Below are 19,608 nucleotides of genomic sequence, written 5' to 3'. Positions count from 1 at the left end.
CCCATAGTAGATTATTAAGGTTTTAAGGTAGAATTACGATTTCCCCCTCCATATATAAAAATATTAAATTTATATTTTAAAATAAAATCCTAAATTAAATTAATTATTCTCTAATTTGATTATTATTGAATTAAAGTATTTAATTCATGATTTTCTTTTTTTATGTTATCCTGACCAGATTTGGATTTAATTTAAATAGTTTAATTAAAACATTTTAGAAAAATAGTTTCTCTAAATAAAAAGAGTTTTTAAACCAAAAAAAAATTATTTAATTAATTCTAAAATAGTTTAAGATGCCAATAAGAATTTGAATATGATTAATTTTTTTTATTAAATTTTGAAAAAAAAGGTTTTTCAAGAAAATTATATTAAATAAAATTTATTGAGTTTGGAAAATTATCAAATTTGATTTGATTTAATATTTTTAATTGTTAGAAATATTATTTTAAAATTGCATATAAACCAATTATTAGAACCAAAGCATGCAATATATTTATTTATGCATGTTAATGTGTTGTTATGCATGATAGATGATTATGGACATTAAAAGACCAATGTGATCGTGTTTTTTGATAGTCGAATGGTTATAATATTAAATAGGGTTTACATGTCTTGCTTCTTTTTTTTTTATTTTCTCATTGATTGTAAAATTCTTTCTCATCTAATTCTCATATAATGTAACTCGAGATTTGTTATTCAATTTTATAAATATAATGTAATTTAGAAATGTATGAATTTAGATAGAAGAATATAATTTGTAATCCTAGATGAAGAAAGAATGACAGTGAAGGATACAACCATGGTGCTCGTAAAGGATTTATAAAGATTTATAATAGCTACCTAGGTTTTGACCTCCTAATTCCCTTTTATGGCTTGAGAGAATTATTTTAGATATGTTCATAATTATCCAATTAGAATGACATATTAGGAGTGCATGTTTATATATAATTGTTATGTATGATGTATCACTAATGCAATGGAATGAGACTTAATTAAAATAATAAATCCCTCATTAATATATTAAGTACATGTTGAGAACATGATTTGTTATCTTCTGATTTTATATGCATAAAACTAAAGTTTTATTCATGGATAACTTGCTGAGCTACTTAAGGTTATCGTTAATTGAATATGTGTAATGCTATAAAATTGAGTTTTACTTAAATAACTTACATGATTTGGATAAGTCATATATGATTATATAAGATTAAAGGCGATAGTTAGGTGAAATATATATGATATGTTTAAAGAAAAAGTTGTCACGTAACTATCTAGGAGTTACATAGAGATGCGATTGATAAAATATATTGTTTATCTAATTTAATTTAATTTATTGAATTACTCAAGGTCGAATAAATTAAATGAGATCATAGCCTATTAGGAGATCTAAGTGAGATTTCCTGAATTAATAGTGAAGGCTACTAATTTGTAACAAAATAATGGGAGGCCAAATTATAATTAAAGACCTTATCCAAGTTTAATTATAAATATTTATGCATGAAACCAATACTCGTTATATTTACATGAATATGTTGATAGATTACTATGTGTAAAAATAAATATTCATTTGTAGCATACATGATGCTAATAAATTAACTAAACTAAACCAAACTTCTTAGTTAGTACCAAATGTGAGAATTGTTCTTAAATATGAGAAAATATTATATGTTCTTGGAAATCTAATTCATCTTTTCTTTGATAAGAACGTTGATAATGAAGTTAGGGTTGAATATCAACTTTATATTAATAATAATGAGCATGTTATATATATGATAATAACCAGCATGTCATTTGAACTTCAAAGACAATATGAGAACATAATAATCATGCATCTTAAAGAGGTTTTAGATGTAATTAATAGGATTGAGAGGTATAAGACCTTTAAGGAACCATTCCATTGCAAAATGATAGAAGGTTCCTCAGTGAACACCTATGTGTTAAGAATGATTAAATATTTTAAGAAATTAAGTCAATTGAGCTTTTCATAGACCATGAGTTAAACATTAATTGGTCTTATAGTCCAAGTATAAAAGCCTACCCAGGGCATTAAGAATGATAAGGTAAAATAAAAGTAGCTACAAATATTATCTTGCAACTATTAAGCTAAGAAGCTTATACTTTAGGTACATTTATTTATTAAATAAAGGTAAAATAGACCTATATGTGGGCAATGGAGTAAAGCTTGTTGCATTAACCTTGCTAAATAGGTTGATATTAGAACTTAATAATTATTATTTTATTCTAACACTTTCTAGAAACATCATATCTATTTTTTATTGTATTTAAATTTATTATTAAAGGCCAAATTTTTTTCATTTTAAAATAATGATGTTTATTATGGATTTGGTACTTATATAACTAGTTAGTATATACTTGATCTTGAAATGCTTAGGTTCAATATAAATAGCAAGAAGTACAGATTAGATAATCAATATCTATGTTATTTATGGCATTGTAGACTAGGATATATCAATGAAACAAAAACCATTAAGTTACATAAAGAAGGATATTTGGTTTATTATAAATCATATGAAACTTGTAAAGGTTGTTTATTAGGTAAGATAATCAAAACACCCTTTACTAAAAATGTGAAATATTTAATGAATTGATTTGTGTATGAATATACATGTTTCATCATTGATGACCATATTGGATATGGTTATGTGTATTTGATAAAAGTCTGAATCATTTAAAAGGTTCAAAGAATTTAGAAATGAAGTTGAAAAACAAACTAGAAAGAGTATTACGATACTTCAATCAAATCGAGGTGGTGAATACTTCAATCAAGATTTTCAAGATTATCTAAAAAAAATGTAATTCTCTCGTAATGGATACCTCTTGGAACCCATAACATAATGAATTTTTTAAAAGAATAAATTTTACCCTATTGGATATGGTACAATCCATAATGAGCTATATAGACCATCCATATTTTTTCTAGTGTTATGCCCTACAAATTACTACATACCTTTTAAATAAGGTTCTATCAAAATTTGTTGATAAGACTCTATATAAGATGGAATGGTAGGAGACCAATCTTATCATGCTTAAATATTTAAGATGTGATGTTTATATGAAATGTATTGTATCTGAAAACCTAATAGTTAAGCCAGAGAAATATAAGTTTATAGAATATTCAAAAGCAAGTATTGGATATTATTCATGTCATTCCATTAAGTAAAAGTATTTGTCTTAAAACATGCTAACTTCCAAAAAAAAAAATTTGTTCTTGAAGGTAGTGTTTAGTTATTATCCCAGAACAAAAAAGACAAGGACAATAGAGATGGAGAACATAAGATAAAAAAGTTGATAGAGACAAAATTGTGTTTGGTAGTGGTTTACAAGAAAAAATGAATGTCTTTGTGTCCTATTTGGTTATGGTGTACAAGACAAAATAAAATATAAAAAAGTCTATTTTACTTTTAATATATATTACTTTAACTTACATATTTAGAAAAAATAATTAGATAATATTTTTTTACTCTAGTTTATATTTAGTGTTAAGATTAATAATATTATAATAACCTTATCTATAAAACCAGAACTAACCTGACAAATTAACCTAAAATCATGCCAACCTAGGTATTAGGTTAGTCCAAGTTTAAAAAATAGAGAAATGATTGACTCGACCTGACCCGATCAAAAACCCGGGTTGACCCAGAATAAAAAAAACAGGTTTAAAACTCGTTGAATTTTCTTGAATTTCTTTTTGGTAAAAAAAATTTATTTTTTTATATAAAAAAATAGGTCAATTGAGTTAACCCTCCTGGCTTGTGACTTAAATCTTGTCTCGGGTCGATTCTCTCTAATCAAGTTTTAAAAATATGAATAATAATCACTTTTATTCTTATATTAGCCTAGGTTGACCCCTCAATATATGACCCGGTCCTTGCCTTATAACGACCTATAAGTCGGGTTTTAAAACAACTTTTCAACCTCGTTCTTGACTCAAGCATTACCCTAAATTGACCCCCAAATTGGATTTTAAAAATATGATAATAACCACTTTTATTCTTATGTTGACTCGGGTCAACCCGACCTGTGGATCCAGGCTTTTTCTCATATCAACCCTTGAGTTTGGTTTTAAAACTATATTAATAACCATTTTTATTATTACATATATTAGTTCAATAATTTTAGAATTGAGAGTTTTTTATAAAGATATTTTAGAATTAAAAAATAATCAATATTGTCTCATAAAAAAATGTCCTCTATGTGCCTTTTATTTTAAAAGTACATAAATTCACTTCAAAATTGTTTTAGAGACAAATTTATTTTTATGTTTTTGTCTTTGTCTGTCTCTTAAACCAAACATATTTTTGTCTTCATTATCTTTGTCCCTTTTGTCTTAGAAAAGTTACCAATTGCTATTGAAAAGACAACTTGGAGGAAAATAAAACTTAAAGAAATTCAATAACTATAAACTAACATCCAAATAGAACCTGAACTTGAGGCTATATTATTGGATGCTTAGCTTGAAGCTCCATAAATATAAGAATTTCATAGATCTAATAAGACATGTTATGTACCAATAAGATATGAATTTTTTATGGAAGTTGAATAATAAATTCCTCATAATTGATGAGCTTACTAGTAATATGGAACCAATATCTGATATTGATTCAAAGACATAACTTAAGGCCTTGAAATCTAAAATGGATTTAATGTACACCAACCAGGTATAGATCTTGATTGATCCATCTTAAAGGATAAAACATGTTGGATATAAGTAAGTCTTTAAGAGAAAGACTATTATGGATAACGATGTAAAAATGTACAAATTTATGCTGGTTGTCAAAGGTTACAAACAAAGACATAGCTTACTAGTAATATAGAACCAATATCTGATATTGATTCAAAGACATAACTTAAGGCCTTGAAATCTGAAATAGATTTAATGTACACCAACCAGGTATAAACCTTGATTGATCCATCTCAAAGGATAAAACATGTTGGATATAAGTAAGTCTTTAAGAGAAAGACTATTATGAATGACGATGTAAAAATGTACAAATTTATGCTGGTTGTCAAAGGTTACAAACAAAGACAAATAGGTTGACTTTGATGAAATCTTCTTGTCTGTAACTATGTTAAAATCCATAAGGATTTTATTTGCTATAGTTATATATCATGATTATAAGATTTTACATGTCAAAATTGTATTCGTGAATAAGAATCTTGAACAAGATGGGTATATTATAAAACCTGTAAGTTTTAAATCTAAGGAATTTGCCAATAAATTATGCAAGATATAAAAATTCATTTATGGACTTAAGCAAGCTTTAAGGAGTTGGAATATCTATTTTGATGAGATAATCAAATAGTTTGAATTCATTAAAAAAATGGATGAGCCTTATTTTATAAAAAGGTTAGTAAGAGTTCAGTTTTTTCCTAATATTATATGTATGTGATATATTATTAATAGGGAATGATATTTCTTTACTCTAGTTAGTAAAGACCTAATTTCTCAATAATCTCTCCATGAAAGATATGAGAGAAGTAGCTTATACATTAAGAATAAAGATTCGTAGAGATAAAATTAAAAGGTTATTTGAATTGTCTCAATCTATATTTATAAATAAGATGTTAAAACAGTTAAGCATGGAATAATCCAAAAGAGAATACTTACCTATTTCTCATAGGATATATCTCTCAAAGGATATTTTCTCTAAAACATTAATTAAGAGTTATAGGATGGAAATGATTTTATATACTTTGAATATAGGACTTGTAATGTATATGATGTTATGTATAAGACCAATGTATATTATACTTTGAGAATAATGAGTAGATACATATCTAATTCAAGTGAAGGTCATTAAAAGATAATTTAAGAACACTTTAAGTGTTTGAGAAGAACTAAGAATGCTTTTCTGGTTTATGGAGGAGATGAATTAGTAGTTTATGGTTATTTGAATGCTAGTTTTAAATCAAATATTAAAAATAAAAAATTCAATCTAGTTATATTTAACTCTAAATAATAGTGATATGAGTTAAAACAACTTCAAATAAAAGACTAAAATAGATTATACAACTAAAGCTAGGTACATCTCTATATTTGACGGGACAAAAAATATTATTTGAGTTAACAAGTTCATCATTGAACTAGGTGTGGTTCCTAGCATTGGTGATCCAGTAATCCTATACTATGACAATAATATATCCAATGCACAAACAAAGGAACCAATGTCTTATTAATTATCCAAAAATGCACTTACACAAACATAAAACGAAAATATGTAAAGATAAAATGTATATCCACTTAAACGAGTTTTATAGATCCTCTTTCTAAGTCATTTTTCTAATAAAAGCATTATCATCAAGTAAAGCAATATGGTATTTGATATATGACTAATCAGCTTTAGTGCAAGTGAAAGATTATTAGTGTATATGCTATGTAACCAATTGGTTAGTTACATATGTCATTGACTTTGTTCATGTAAATATATTTAATAGTTATTAAAGGCTTTATTTATCTTTAATATTCATCAAGTATTTAATTAATAAATCCACAGTAAAGATAAAGTCATTGGGACAAAAATGCTTTGCAAATAAAATTATAAAGTTATTATAATTATGAAATTCTTTTTGGATTAAAGCATTGTTCCTAAACATTCATGATTAATACTCTATTAAGATTAGATATTAATTAGAATTGTTGAGACTAATACATATTATGTTCTCTCATATATAAAAGGAAATAGTTGTTCTTATAAGTTGAGGTGTTACGGATACCTAAAACTTATAAATAGGTGTTTGATAGATATATTCATTGAACTGACCTACACGAGAATTTTATATGGAGAGATCAAATGTATCTATAGAAAGGTTCATGTAACGGTTGTATAAATGATCCTTAAACTTGAAATCACTAAATTATCTTATACAAGAAATATTATACTTTGATCCTACTACACGTTCTAATTAAGAGTAACAAACAGGTATATATTAGGTATAACATAAACTGTATAAAAGTATTTGAGTAATCAAGAAAGGATCCATCAACTTAGATAAATTATAAAAAAAATATTTTTATTTATTCTCAAATAGAATTAATTGCAAATCTTTGTATAAAGTAGAATGAAACTTGAAAAGAAAAACATGGATTTATCCGTAATCCAACGAGGAAGAAGAAAAACATGTATGATGCAAAGGAAGAAACTGCAATGTGCTGTCTATTCTCTCAACAATCGACATGGATTTGTCTGTACTCCAATCATGTCCTGTCTAAATTCTCATATTTTCTGAGGGCCTACCTAATAAAATCTTAGTGCTCCATGAGCAATCATGCATTAGCAACTTATCTTCACTTTTCAATGGTTGATTTAATAACACGTCATCAATCATTAGCAACAAATGATGTACTTGTAAATTTAGCTATGCCATTAACTATTAACTACTACAGCAAAAATCAACCAGTTAAAGGGAGAGAAAAAAGAAAGAGAAGTCGATTGTTTGTCTCTAATCATTATTTCTGTTATTGCATTCATGACTGCAAAATATTTCAGTCTATGCATATACTTCCTCTACACTATGCAACTTGTAAGGCAGGCAATTCCTCCACTTCGAACAAGATATAAAAAAAAAATCAAAGAATTTCAAACTCCTATGCGCTTCTTCAGTAATCTGTACAAAATCCACTCATCTACAAAACAAATAGAGGAAAATTTACACGATAGGCACAGCATGTATCAGTTACTCATCGCGATGTAGTATCTCACCCATCATAATGCGATTGCTAGAAACTTTGAAGCCAAGGAGAGCAGGATCAATCTGCCTTCCTTTCTTCCCTTTCTTTTTCCCACTTCGCCCACCCAGTGAACCATCAGATGATTCCAAGGCAGCCGCATTAGCTGCTTCAGCCTCGGTAAAAACTGGCTTTTTTAGCACATCCATAAATGATGTCTCTGTTATACCAGCATCATTGTAAGATGACGTCCTCCTAAAACGCGCTTCTTTCTTGCCAGATATCTGACTATCACCTCCCAGGGTTGCTGCTACATTCTCTACAGGCTCGTTCCTCCTTTCTGCAAGCCACCAAAGTTTTTTGATTTCAAATCACCATCACAGTTATCCAAAACCAGCAAACAAAAGACAGCACAAATGACACAAAAATGATATACCATCAGAAGTTGCAAGGCTTGCCCGATTTTTTTGCTTGATATGCGAAGCAGATGCCATGTCTGACAAGACATCCTTAGAAGATAAGGCCTGTGACACCGGTGGGCGTTTATGCAAGGCATTGTCAACGCCTCTAGTTAAAAAAGCAGGCATCCTGTTCACAAGCATTTTTCATGAACATCAATGTAGGTTTCAAATCAAAACAGTGCAACATGCAACTCATGTTTATGAAGCAAGACCTTTCCAGTAGCTCAATGTCAAAAGAAACAGATTTACTAGGGAAAACCCATTAACGCTGAATACACACACAAACACAGAAGTTGCTAACAGTCAAGTCATGCATAAACAGTGGGACCACAGAGCTCAAATGCACAATCTGTAAATTGTGAAATTCTAAACATATTTAATGCCATTGTTACCACAAACAAGTACAGAGAATGTTGGTTTGACTGCACCCCTGGAGATGTTAAAAGTTTTTACTTCATCATAATAGAAGAAAGAAAATAAGCATGTATTTTAGTGTGGCAAGATGACATGACATCATGTTAATGTACATGCACTAGGAGACCTATAAAATACAAGGCAGTTAAAGTGCGAGTGTTCTCCCACATATTTGCATCTTCTTTTGAGTTTTTTAATGAAGAGAAATCATCAGAGCACCGAACCTATCAAAGAGTAGCCATGCACGTGCTCTGAAACCAAGTTTTGTAGAATACGATATCAAATGAAGATTAACATCATGATTAACAAGAGACCACAATGACTTCAGCCTCATAAAAACAATCCCACAACAACTCAGGAGTCATTACCTGTCAATAGAGACCTCTTCACCAGTCGATTTATCTAATCTCATCTCATAACCGTGTAGGCCTCCATTACCACCTGCAGAATTTCACAAAGCCTCTAATATCCATCTAAGCATAAGCATGATATCTGAAAAGATGTATGTCAGAGAAAATACCAGCACTGCTCAGGGAACTATGCCTGCTACTCTGCCTGCTACTGGCATTAGCAAAATCCATAGCAGTTTCAGCTTGTTCAACAAAGCTCTCTTCATTGCGCGAAACAGACCTGGCCATGGCACTCATGCCTTTGGACCCATATCTGGTATCCAATTCTGCCACTTCTTTATCCATGGCAGATTTATCAACAAACATGTTATCCGCATGATTAGTATGAGAAGTATCTACTATGCCTGAAAAGAATGTTGGTTCTTCAGTTAGTGCTCCAGATTTTGACCTTAGGGACAATCTTTCACCATTTCCTTGATGGTGTAATTGACCACTCAAGGACATAGCATGGTTATCCTGCAGCAGAGAATTTGATTTTGAATTTTGAGGCTTTTCAATAAATGAGTCATTCATGGTGGCTTCTTGATCTGGAATATCATTTAAAGAGAATGACTCAGTGATTGGCCAAAAGGATTCCCGAGATTTAGAGGAAGATATAAGGTGCCGATAATCGTCTTCCGATGACCGAATAGACTGAAGACCCATTTTTTGGTGAAGATCCATTAAAACTTGCTTTGAGCTCTCCTCATCTCCTCCAGCTGAGGTCCAAAAACTAGAGTTTCCAGCAACTTCTGAAACATTCCTTTTTCTTTCAGCTTCAAGATGCAACTGCTGCATCCTTCCTTTAACCCAACTATTCTCTTGCTGCCCTTGTTTTCCAGGGAGGTGGCTCTCCATCATTTCAGCACGAGAACCATAAATATCACCATAAACTTGTCGATGATGAGAAGAGACATTGGACAAGAAGGAACCCAGTTGATCAGTAGAATGCATATATAGATGCTCTGCTGAATCTGGACCTTGGGAATGACCATTTACATTATCCAACTTCATCCCAGGAGTGACAGCAGGGAGAGATGTTGGATGGTCAAATGCCATTGAGCTAGGCTCATAAAACCCACCCTGATGTGGCTCCTGTAAAGCATGATTCCATTTGTTATGGCTTAAATGTTCATCATGTGAGGAAAGCCTCTGCTGTTGCAGGTAAAAATCTGAAGCGTTAAATCCTGTAGACTTAGACTGGTGATGACCAGTAGTATTTCTGAAGGTCTGACCAGCTTCATCAATGGACCATGGCCAACCAACTTGGCTTTCACCATCCATTCCTAACTGCTGCCTTGCCAAAGATAACTTTTGCGCCTGCATCTGTTCTTGCTGAAGATGGAACTGCAGGTCTGACGGGAGTATATTACCATGCTTCGCCTGTGATAAGTGGTCCAAGATATCAGTCTGGGGTTCTTGAAGATTATTCTGGCCAATCTTAGCTCGAATTATCTGCTCCAGTGTTAGATCAAGGTGCCTTGGATTATGTGAATTCTGCTGCAGTTCGGCCGCCAGTCGTGTCCTAAATTGAATCTGCTCAAGCAAGTTTTCTCTCAATGGATCTCCCTTTCCCTGACCATATCCAAGATCAGGCATCTGATGCTGCAGCAACTGTTCCAGAACCTGCTGCTGCTGCAGTTTCATTTGGTACTGACGAAGCTGTTGTTGCTGTTGGTGCAGTAAATGATGCTGTTGCTGAAGCTCAAACTGTCGCTGCTGTTGCTGATGCTCAAACTGTCGCTGCTGTTGCTGATGCTCCAACTGCCGCCGCTGTTGAAGCTCAATCTGCCGCCGCTGTTGAAGCTCCAGCTGCTGCTGCTGCTGCTGCTGCTGCTGCTGCTGCTGCTGCGCTGTTGAAGCTCCAGCTGCTGCTGATGTTGAAATTGCAGTTCAATAAGATTAGAAGGGATTTGCTCAAAACCAAGCTCCATAGTATGTGAGAAGGGATGAGATAAATGATTCTGTTGTTGACATTCTTTTTGCATCTTCTGCAACATGAGATGCTGCTGGTCAAAATCATTGAACTCTGGCTGCCTGTGAAAAAAGTGTCGAGCGTCTGCGGAACCTAGATCAATGTGGGGATTAGTGAGTGGCTTTTTCCTATAATCTTCAGGCCATGTCTCTGCATAATGGGATTGATCAAAACCTGCATCAAAGGTCCTGTGACTGGCAAGAGCAGCATCATGCTCTGTATAAGGGTCCATAGCATGAACCTGTGCAGGAAATTCATCACCCATGCTTGAAGCCATGTTGGATGATTGAGCACGCCTCAGATTAGAGTTGCTTCTAAGCTCAGACATCGACAAGCCAAATGGATGAACTATTTCATCCTGATGAGTATGCATGCCAGTTTCTGACAATTCATTTAAGATGGCAGGGTTGGTAGAAGGATTAGGAGCAAATCGCTGAAAGTCTGCAACATCTCCCATCAAAGGGTTGCCACTATTTCCAGGCCTTCCAGGAAAGACAATTTCTGTATCCAACAAAGATCAGAGCAACTAAATGAGCACAATGAACAGATACAGTGACATGAACTGCAGAATCATTCTACGCAACTTACCTTCATCCGGAGTAACAACATTTTGAAATCTTCGATCATCAGAATACTCCATCCCACCGAGAAAACCATGATCAGGAACTCTTGACTGACCACTAACATTGGAGATGGCCTCAAATCCAGATGAAGCCCTCTGTTGGTCTTCCCTGACAGCAGAAGCCTTAAGTTCAAGGGAAGCAGGAGTCACTGTGCTCCCTTCCAAGCTTTCTCCAACAGCATCAGATAGCTGTAACTTAGCAGATGGACTAGTACTTGAAGCGCACCCAGGTTTAAGTTTTAGGTGAGGCATAATATCACCAAGCTCATGGAAGGGTGATCCATTGGGAGCATCTGACAAACGAACTGGTAGGTCAGTTCCAAAATATCCTTGCTCAAACCATGCAATAATATCAATACCAAGGTATGGTCCCTGAATTGCCCCTTGAGGATCAAGATAGCACAATGATAGTTCCTCAGGTGTGATAGCACCCCCGAATTGATGTACCTCACTATTGCTATTCAAGGAAAACTGATGGCTGCTTGGATTTTTCTGTGCAGAAGAAAAATCAAATAGAGAACTTGAATCATCAGGAAGCTGGTTATCCATCTCAAAAGAAGTAGCTGGCTCAATATCCTCCAACTTAAGTTTATTCTGAAAAGCCAAATCTTCCACTGGCTGCCTTTCAAAAGCTTTTAACTCCATAATGTTGTCACTCAGACCACTCTCCCCAAAACTGCTGGGATCATCTTTCTTGAAATCTGCAGGCACAAAGCCATCCATCAATGCTCCGGCAATTGTTGTTGTATGCTTCTGTTTATCATCTTTATGTGTATCCTTTTCTGAAATACATAACAGAAGGAATAGTTTTAACTCTGTGAATTAAAAATTGTCAAAAAATTGATTCTAGGATTGCTTACCCTCAGCCATTGATGTATCTAATGTCTCAGCGACAGCACCTTGACCAGAAGCATTACCAGTAATTTTTCCAAAAGAGTGTGCAATTTCTGCAGTCTTAACAGAGAAACTCTCATTCCCCTCACCTAAAGTCCCCTCACCAAAGCCTGAATAAAGAATAAAGAGTTAGAGAGAATAGATGGTGAGATGTGCCAAAGTCAACTGAAGATGTGACACTGATCACCTGCGGTGGAATTACTTGATGAATCGTTCTTTTCTCTAAATGAGTTGTTCAGTGCTCCACTGCTTGTAATTTTTCCCTGCCACATATCTCTGAGGACAGCCTGCAAGAATCAGATGATCCAATTTAAGGCAGTGACAACAGCTGTAAGACATACCTTTAACATGACATTATCTAACTCATATACCTCTTCCTCTGCATCAGGTGCAACAAAAGCCAATGGCTTAATAGAAATTTCCTGTGTTAGTGAAGACACAAGCTCGATCCCTTCTGGTATGGTCTCAAAACTTGGAAGAGTCTTGTGCTTACGGTAAATGTCAAGAAGTTTTCCCCTTGGATAGCAGAATACATGATTCTTATCCAGAGGAATAGACCCAATAGAAGAAGCAGTAAGATATCTGCCAATTTGTAAGTTCCCACTATTGCTGGACCTTCCTCTTCCGGCAGCAAACGGCACATTCGGGCTCTCCTGACGTCCTCTATCTAACCCAAATCCAGGTGCACTCCTGTATGCAGCAGGTCCACTAGAATGAATATCCTTACGATGGCGAGGCCTCCACTTATCACGAGAATCATTCTCGCGCTCAGAAGTTGGCCTCCACTTATCACGAGAATCGTTCTCACGCTCAGAAGTTGGCTCAGAATTTGGGTGGCTAGCAGTAACAAAATTTTGTTTGTCACTGTGAGCATCATCCTTCTCAACATCTGCCCTCTTATCTGTTCGAGAATCCTTCTCTTTATCTTCAGGACCCCACCTAGATGACCACTTGCTGTCTCTTCGAGATTCATGCGCAGAATTGCGGCTATTGCCATCATGCCAACGATCTGAAGAAGACAAAGTTCTAGTCTCAGATATATCTCTAGCTGAAACAGAATCAGCACGATTGTCTTCTTTTCTGTGATCTTTTCTACCAAGCAAACCTGTATCCCTCTCCTCCTCACGCCAACGGCGGCTGCTTTCAACATCAGGAGCAATTTTCCTCCGATCTTTCTTGTCTTGGGATCCATCTAAACGCCAATTGTCTTTCAAATTGTTATCAATGGAGTTCCCATGGGACAAAGAATTTGAAGCACGTGTTTCCTGTTATTTTCAGGCATAATGGTTAAATTGGAAATACATGCGTACACACAAAAATAAAAACTGAAAAAAGGATAAGTTTAGTAGTACTAAAACATCAAGTAAAATATAAGTTCACCCTGTGACAGAACTAAGTGAAATGGTACTCACATAAAAGCAACAAGACTGCATTCTTGCAGACAGATGAGAAAAAAGGGCTTTCCCCTATAAAGAGGTCAAGATGCTACAATTAAATCACCTTAGGTTTGATTATTTGATAATTGCAGAGAAGAGTTGCAACCAAAATTAAAAGTATTTCAACACCTTCATAAGTATAAATTCTGGTTAAAAACCATTTAAAATATAAAATCCAATAAAATGCATCTCTAAATCCTGCACACAGCTATCCTAATTTATAATTTCTCAAGAGGCCTAGCTAAGGTACATGTTTATAAACACCAGAACATACAATCACACTAAATGACATAAATTAACAGGAATTAACAAAAGGAGTATCCAGTACATGATTATTAAATATCAGTGCATGATAAATAAATATATATATATATAAAAAAAAAAAAAAAGCATGCCACCTCATATAGATAACCAAAAACCAACGAGTCAATAAGCACGTCCAACTTTAGACAAGTGAAATCACATACCCCTGATGCCCCAGTAGTCAATGACTTAGCATCCACCGGTTTAGCATAAAGCCATTGTGGAGAAAGAGGTATAGTGTTGTCTGCAGCCACTTGATCTGTAAAGCAAGAACAATCAATATATATTTTAGAATAAAAAAGGCCAATAAATTCAAGACTGAAATCTGCAAATAAGTATTCCCGGGATACCTTTTGAGTCATCAGGCAAACTCAACAGAGCCTTGTCCTCACCAATTCCTCCTCGATCTACCATTTCCAAGAAAAATGACAATTCATAAATAGCATTAGTTCCATACATTCAAAATCAATGAATCCACAAATAACAACAGCTATTAATCTCAGTAATCTATCACCATTCGGCATGAAAAATATACAGAAAAATAAATTAACATCAAAGTCATGCAATTGGAAAAATAGAAAGTGTCAAGGAGAAAAAATATAAAAAAATAGTCAAAACCCTAAAAGTAGGAACAGAAACGGAAGTATACATAGCAATAAAGATTAAGATAGATCGATTGAATAAGAAAAAGAATGGAAAATCGAAATCAGAACCTTTGAAGGAGGAGAGGCGTTCATCGGTTGACCTGGGAGAGAGGAGGAGGAGGAGATCGTCGGGGAGATTCAGCTTTCCGTCGGTCATCGTCGTTATCTAAAACCAACAAGAACTTGCACAAATTCGGTATACACAGAGACTATCAATACAGAAGAGAGAAAACAGATAAAGCAGATTGAGATTGGAAGAGTGGAGAATGCACAGAGAGAGAAGGAAATTGCTAGGGTTTGGGATTTTGCAGATGTAGAAAGGGGTAAGTGATAAAGGGTTTGGGTGTTCAGTTTGTATTTGATCGAAGAAACAACTAAAGATTCGAGTATGTGTTTAATCAATTTTTGGTTTTTCTTCTCTTTTTTTTAATGAAATTGAAATGCTGCCAAAACGTACTCCCAGTCTCTCTTTCCTTCCTTATTCGTGCCTTTTCAGATGCAAATTACATAGTCTACCTTTACTATAAAGTTTTCTTGATTTGAAATGATATTAAAAGAAAAGCTAAAGTTCATGAGGTTACATTTTACCCCTCGATACAAATTGGATGACGACAGTAAAATTATTTTTTTATCATTGATTAGAGAAAATTTAAGTCTTTTAGCTATGGTTTTTTCTTGTTTGGAAATGTGTATTATTTTAAATTTTATGATACAAATAAAAATACTTTTTTATCTCTAGAATTAACAAGATTTAGAATTATTTACCAAGAACTTTCTTTATTTTCCATATGCTTCATAACAATAAAAATACTTTTTTGCCCCTTTAAGATCAAAAAAATATTGAGCAACTCGACAAGGGCATTCCAAGTTTTTCCACTTTCCATGTACAGTAAAAGAATGTTTTTCACAGTAAAAATACTCTTTTATTTCTAGAGTTAACAAGATTTAAAACTGTTGACCAATGACTTTCTTGACTTTTCACATGCTTTATAGCAGTAAAAATACTTCTTTACCCTTAGGATCAAAAAAATGTTGAGCTACTAGGCCAGTGTTTCAAGTTTTTCCACTTTTCATGTAAAGTCAAAGAATGTTTTTAACATTATAAAAGACAAAAAAAAAAAAAACTTTGCATTTAAAGGTATTTTCACATGAGTATTTTGTGTAATTAAGAGGGTCATGGGGGTGTTTTGGTTTTTTTTTCATTTTTTTTATATTTTTTTAATTGAAAAGTCGTCGGCTTCAATTCCATATGCGTCATCAAGTTGGTGGCGTGTCTGACACCACCCGGTGGCTAAATTTAGCCAACCGCCATCTCCCTTGACACATAGTAGTGTCTTCTACACGATGTGGTGCTTGTTGGCTTATGGTGGTTGGATTGGCACCAGTGATCAATTGTTTTTATTTTTTCTTTATTTTCTCTTTCCTATCAGCTAAATTACATAATTATCCTCTTTGTTTGTTGTTTTTCAATTTCAATTCTTATTTTTTGAATTTCTTATTTAATCCTTATTCCTTTTATAAAAGTTGTTTTATTTTCAATTTTATCTTTCAATTATAATTTCTCATATGTTTGTTTTTTATTTCAGTCCTCATTATTTCATGAAAAGCTAAAACATGTGGGGGTTTCACTGGAGCTCTACATATAGATTATTGTGGATTGCCATGATGAAATTACCCTTTTACCATTGAGTGTCAAAAATTAAACTTTCAAGCTGGAGGATTTTTCTCTCTTTTTCTCTAACTTAGTGGTCATTAAAAGATTGTTTGGGGGTGTGCATCATTTCAAATTTTTTAACACAGTAAAAATACTCTTTTACCCTAGAATCAACAAGATTTAGAACTATAGACCAAGGGTTTTCTTTACTTTTCACATGCTTCGTAACAGTAAAAATACTTCTTTACCCCTAAGATTAAAAAAATGTTGACTTATTGGGCAAGGGTGTTTCAGGTTTTTTCATTTGTCATGTATACTAAAAGAATGCTTTTAACCTTAGAAAAGACACAAAAAAAAAGCTTTGCATTTAGGGGTATTTTGGTATTTTCACATGGGTAATTTGTGTGATTAAGAGGGTCATGGGAGCATTTTTAGCATTTTCATATTTTCTTTTAAATTTTTAAATAAAAAAAATTGTTTCACACACGCCACCCAGTAGGTGGTGCGTGTGACACCACCCGGTTGCCAAATCTAGCCTTTAGTTGTCTTTCTAGATGCGCAATAATGTCTTCTTCCACATGGCGCGGCGCGTGTGGGCTTATGATGTTTGTTTGCCACCAATGATTGATTGTTTTTATTTTTTTTCTTTCTTTTCTCTCTCCTGATAGTTAAAGTACACAATTGTCCTTTTTGTATATTATTTTTCAATTTCAGTCCTCATTCTTTGAATTTCTTATTCCATCCTTATTTCTTTAATAGAAGTTTTGTTTTTTAAAAAAAAAATTTCCTTCAATTACAATTTCTCTTATGTTTTGTTTTTTTTATTTCAGTTATCATTCTTTTCAATAGTAATAATATTTATTTTGGTTTGGTCCTTTTTTCTTTGATTTTTTATTTGTTTCATTTGTCCTTTCGTTAAAAAGTTTATGATTATTGATTTTATCCATCAAAACAAATTTATGATTTTTGTTATTTCAATAATAGTAATTGTAGTGGTTGTAATAATAATAATAATAATAATGTTGATGATTGTGGTAGTAATAATAGTTTATTAGTGGTGGTGATGGTGGTGGTAGTGATGGTGGTGGTGGTACTTCTGATTTCAATCAATTGGGTTCTCTTAGTTCGGTGTCTTTTGCAAATTGGTCATTAGTTGCGAATTTTTTCAATTTAACCTCTAATTGCCCCTGATTTCAATCAACTAACTTAGTAAAAATTAATTTTAGTCTCTTAAAATTTCAATCTTCTTAATTAAGCCCAAATTAGACTTCCAAACTTAAGTTTTCACCAATTAAGCCCATAATAAAATTAATTTGACTCATTTAAAGTATAATTAATTCCTTGCATTTAATTAAATACTTTAATTGGACCCAAATTGATTCATAAACATAATCAAACTTTAATATGATTAAATCAAATTGGCCTATTAAAAATTTAATTATGTTTTTATAGACTTAAATTTTATGCAGATTCGTTCAATAATTATTTAATTTTGACCTTTAATTTGCATTGTTTCTCTATTTTTGAGCAAAATATGATAAAATTAGGCTTCGAATTTCAACCAAAATTGCAGCTTGATTTTTATGTATTTTGAAAATCCTTCTCCATTTGCTTTTTTCACATCGCCAGCTTTTATTTAATTTTTTTTATTTTTATTTTGAAAAAAAGTGAATTCTAGGAATAACCCAAAAATATACTTCTACTAATAATAATAATAATAATAATAATAATAATAATAATAATGATAATGATAATGACGACGATGATGGCAATCATGATGATGATGGTGGTTATAATAGCTATAATGATGATTGCGATAAGAATAAAAATAATGGAAATATTAGTTATAATGGTGGTGATAATAATTATAGCAATAGTATAAACAGCAACGACAATAACAACAATAATAATAGCGATGATAATAACAATGATAATTATGATAATAATAGTGATCACAATAATAACGATAATAATAATAATAATAATAATAATCATGATATTACTTATTGATAATAGTAGTAATAGTGATAGCTATAATGATTGTGACAATATTAGTAATGATAATAATAACGATGTGAATAGTAATTATTATTATAATAATTGTGATAATTCATCATTCGATATTAAATTTGCTGAGAATTGAGTTTCACTACTTTTCCATGTATGATATCTTTTATCTAATATCACAGATTTCTAGTTTGAAAAGTTTATATAACTCGACGTTCTCTTTTATTTCTTGCATTATAATTTATTTTTTAATTTTATCGTTTAACATTAATTTTTGAAAATAATAAAAAAAGGTCATCCAAGTTTCCTTCAAACCTATTAAATAAACCAATTCACATTGAGTTTATTAGCTCTTAAAGATTTATCGTTTTGCCTCGGTTTATAGCAATGCAAAAAAATATTTGCGCTTTTAATAATTTTTCTTTTTTATGTTTTGAAAAACATGGTTTGGCTTGCGGTGAAGTGCAGGCTTTTAGATAAGGAAATGATATTTGATTTGTTTTCCTTTTTTTCTTTTTTTAGTATAAGCAAAAGCAAATTGTTTATATATATATATATATATATATATATATATATATATATAATTTCAAATCAAACAAATACACAAGCTAGATTAGTAGCATGTGGTAGTCATGTCAAATTTTTACCGATATAGAAATATGATCAAGCAATGTAAGCATTTAAAAAAAACAAGAAAATTCCAATTTCACTCAATTTAATTCAATAAACTTTGTTATTTTAATAATATAATTAAAAAAAAACAATAAATAAATGAAGCTAAAAAATAACAATGATTATTTGCTAAAAATAAAAGTTTATTAATATTATGGAAATCTATCCTCCCAATATTATTTAAAGGTCTTCATGAGCTTATTTAATAACATAGCAAAAACGTATATGATAACATGATAGTCTCGTAAAAAAAATTAAAAAAAAAAAATCAAAGTTTAATTCATAGCAAATCAAATATTGAATTGAATGGTAGAATTAGAAAAAAAAAAATTATTTTTAAAAAAGGCAAAAAAATTAACCCAAATCTATTCGAATTAGCCAAATTTACAACACAGTCGCAAGACCAAAATTACCCCATCAAAATCCAAATTAAATAAAATTATGAAGATC

The 19,608-nt window shown here is 32.0% G+C and overlaps 1 protein-coding gene across 1 annotated transcript; it reads right to left on the bottom strand.

Annotated features, from left to right (window-relative positions):
• Window positions 1-7,437: 7,437 nt before the first annotated feature.
• LOC118055287 (uncharacterized) lies at window positions 7,438-15,346 on the bottom strand. The gene is given in 13 exon segments (XM_035067140.2): window positions 7,438-8,027; window positions 8,124-8,275; window positions 8,931-9,003; window positions 9,083-10,799; window positions 10,802-11,427; window positions 11,515-12,330; window positions 12,409-12,552; window positions 12,630-12,729; window positions 12,814-13,451; window positions 13,548-13,707; window positions 14,346-14,440; window positions 14,532-14,588; window positions 14,895-15,346. Coding segments are annotated over 13 exon segments (4,998 nt in total). The 5' UTR covers window positions 14,983-15,346; the 3' UTR covers window positions 7,438-7,695.
• Between the last annotated feature and the right edge of the window lie 4,262 nt (window positions 15,347-19,608).

The sequence above is a fragment of the Populus alba genome, chromosome 1 (assembly GCF_005239225.2).
Source record: "Populus alba chromosome 1, ASM523922v2, whole genome shotgun sequence".
Taxonomy (NCBI): domain Eukaryota; kingdom Viridiplantae; phylum Streptophyta; class Magnoliopsida; order Malpighiales; family Salicaceae; genus Populus; species Populus alba.
Note: the sequence above shows the minus strand (reverse complement) of the source record. Positions and strands in the feature narration are given on the sequence as shown.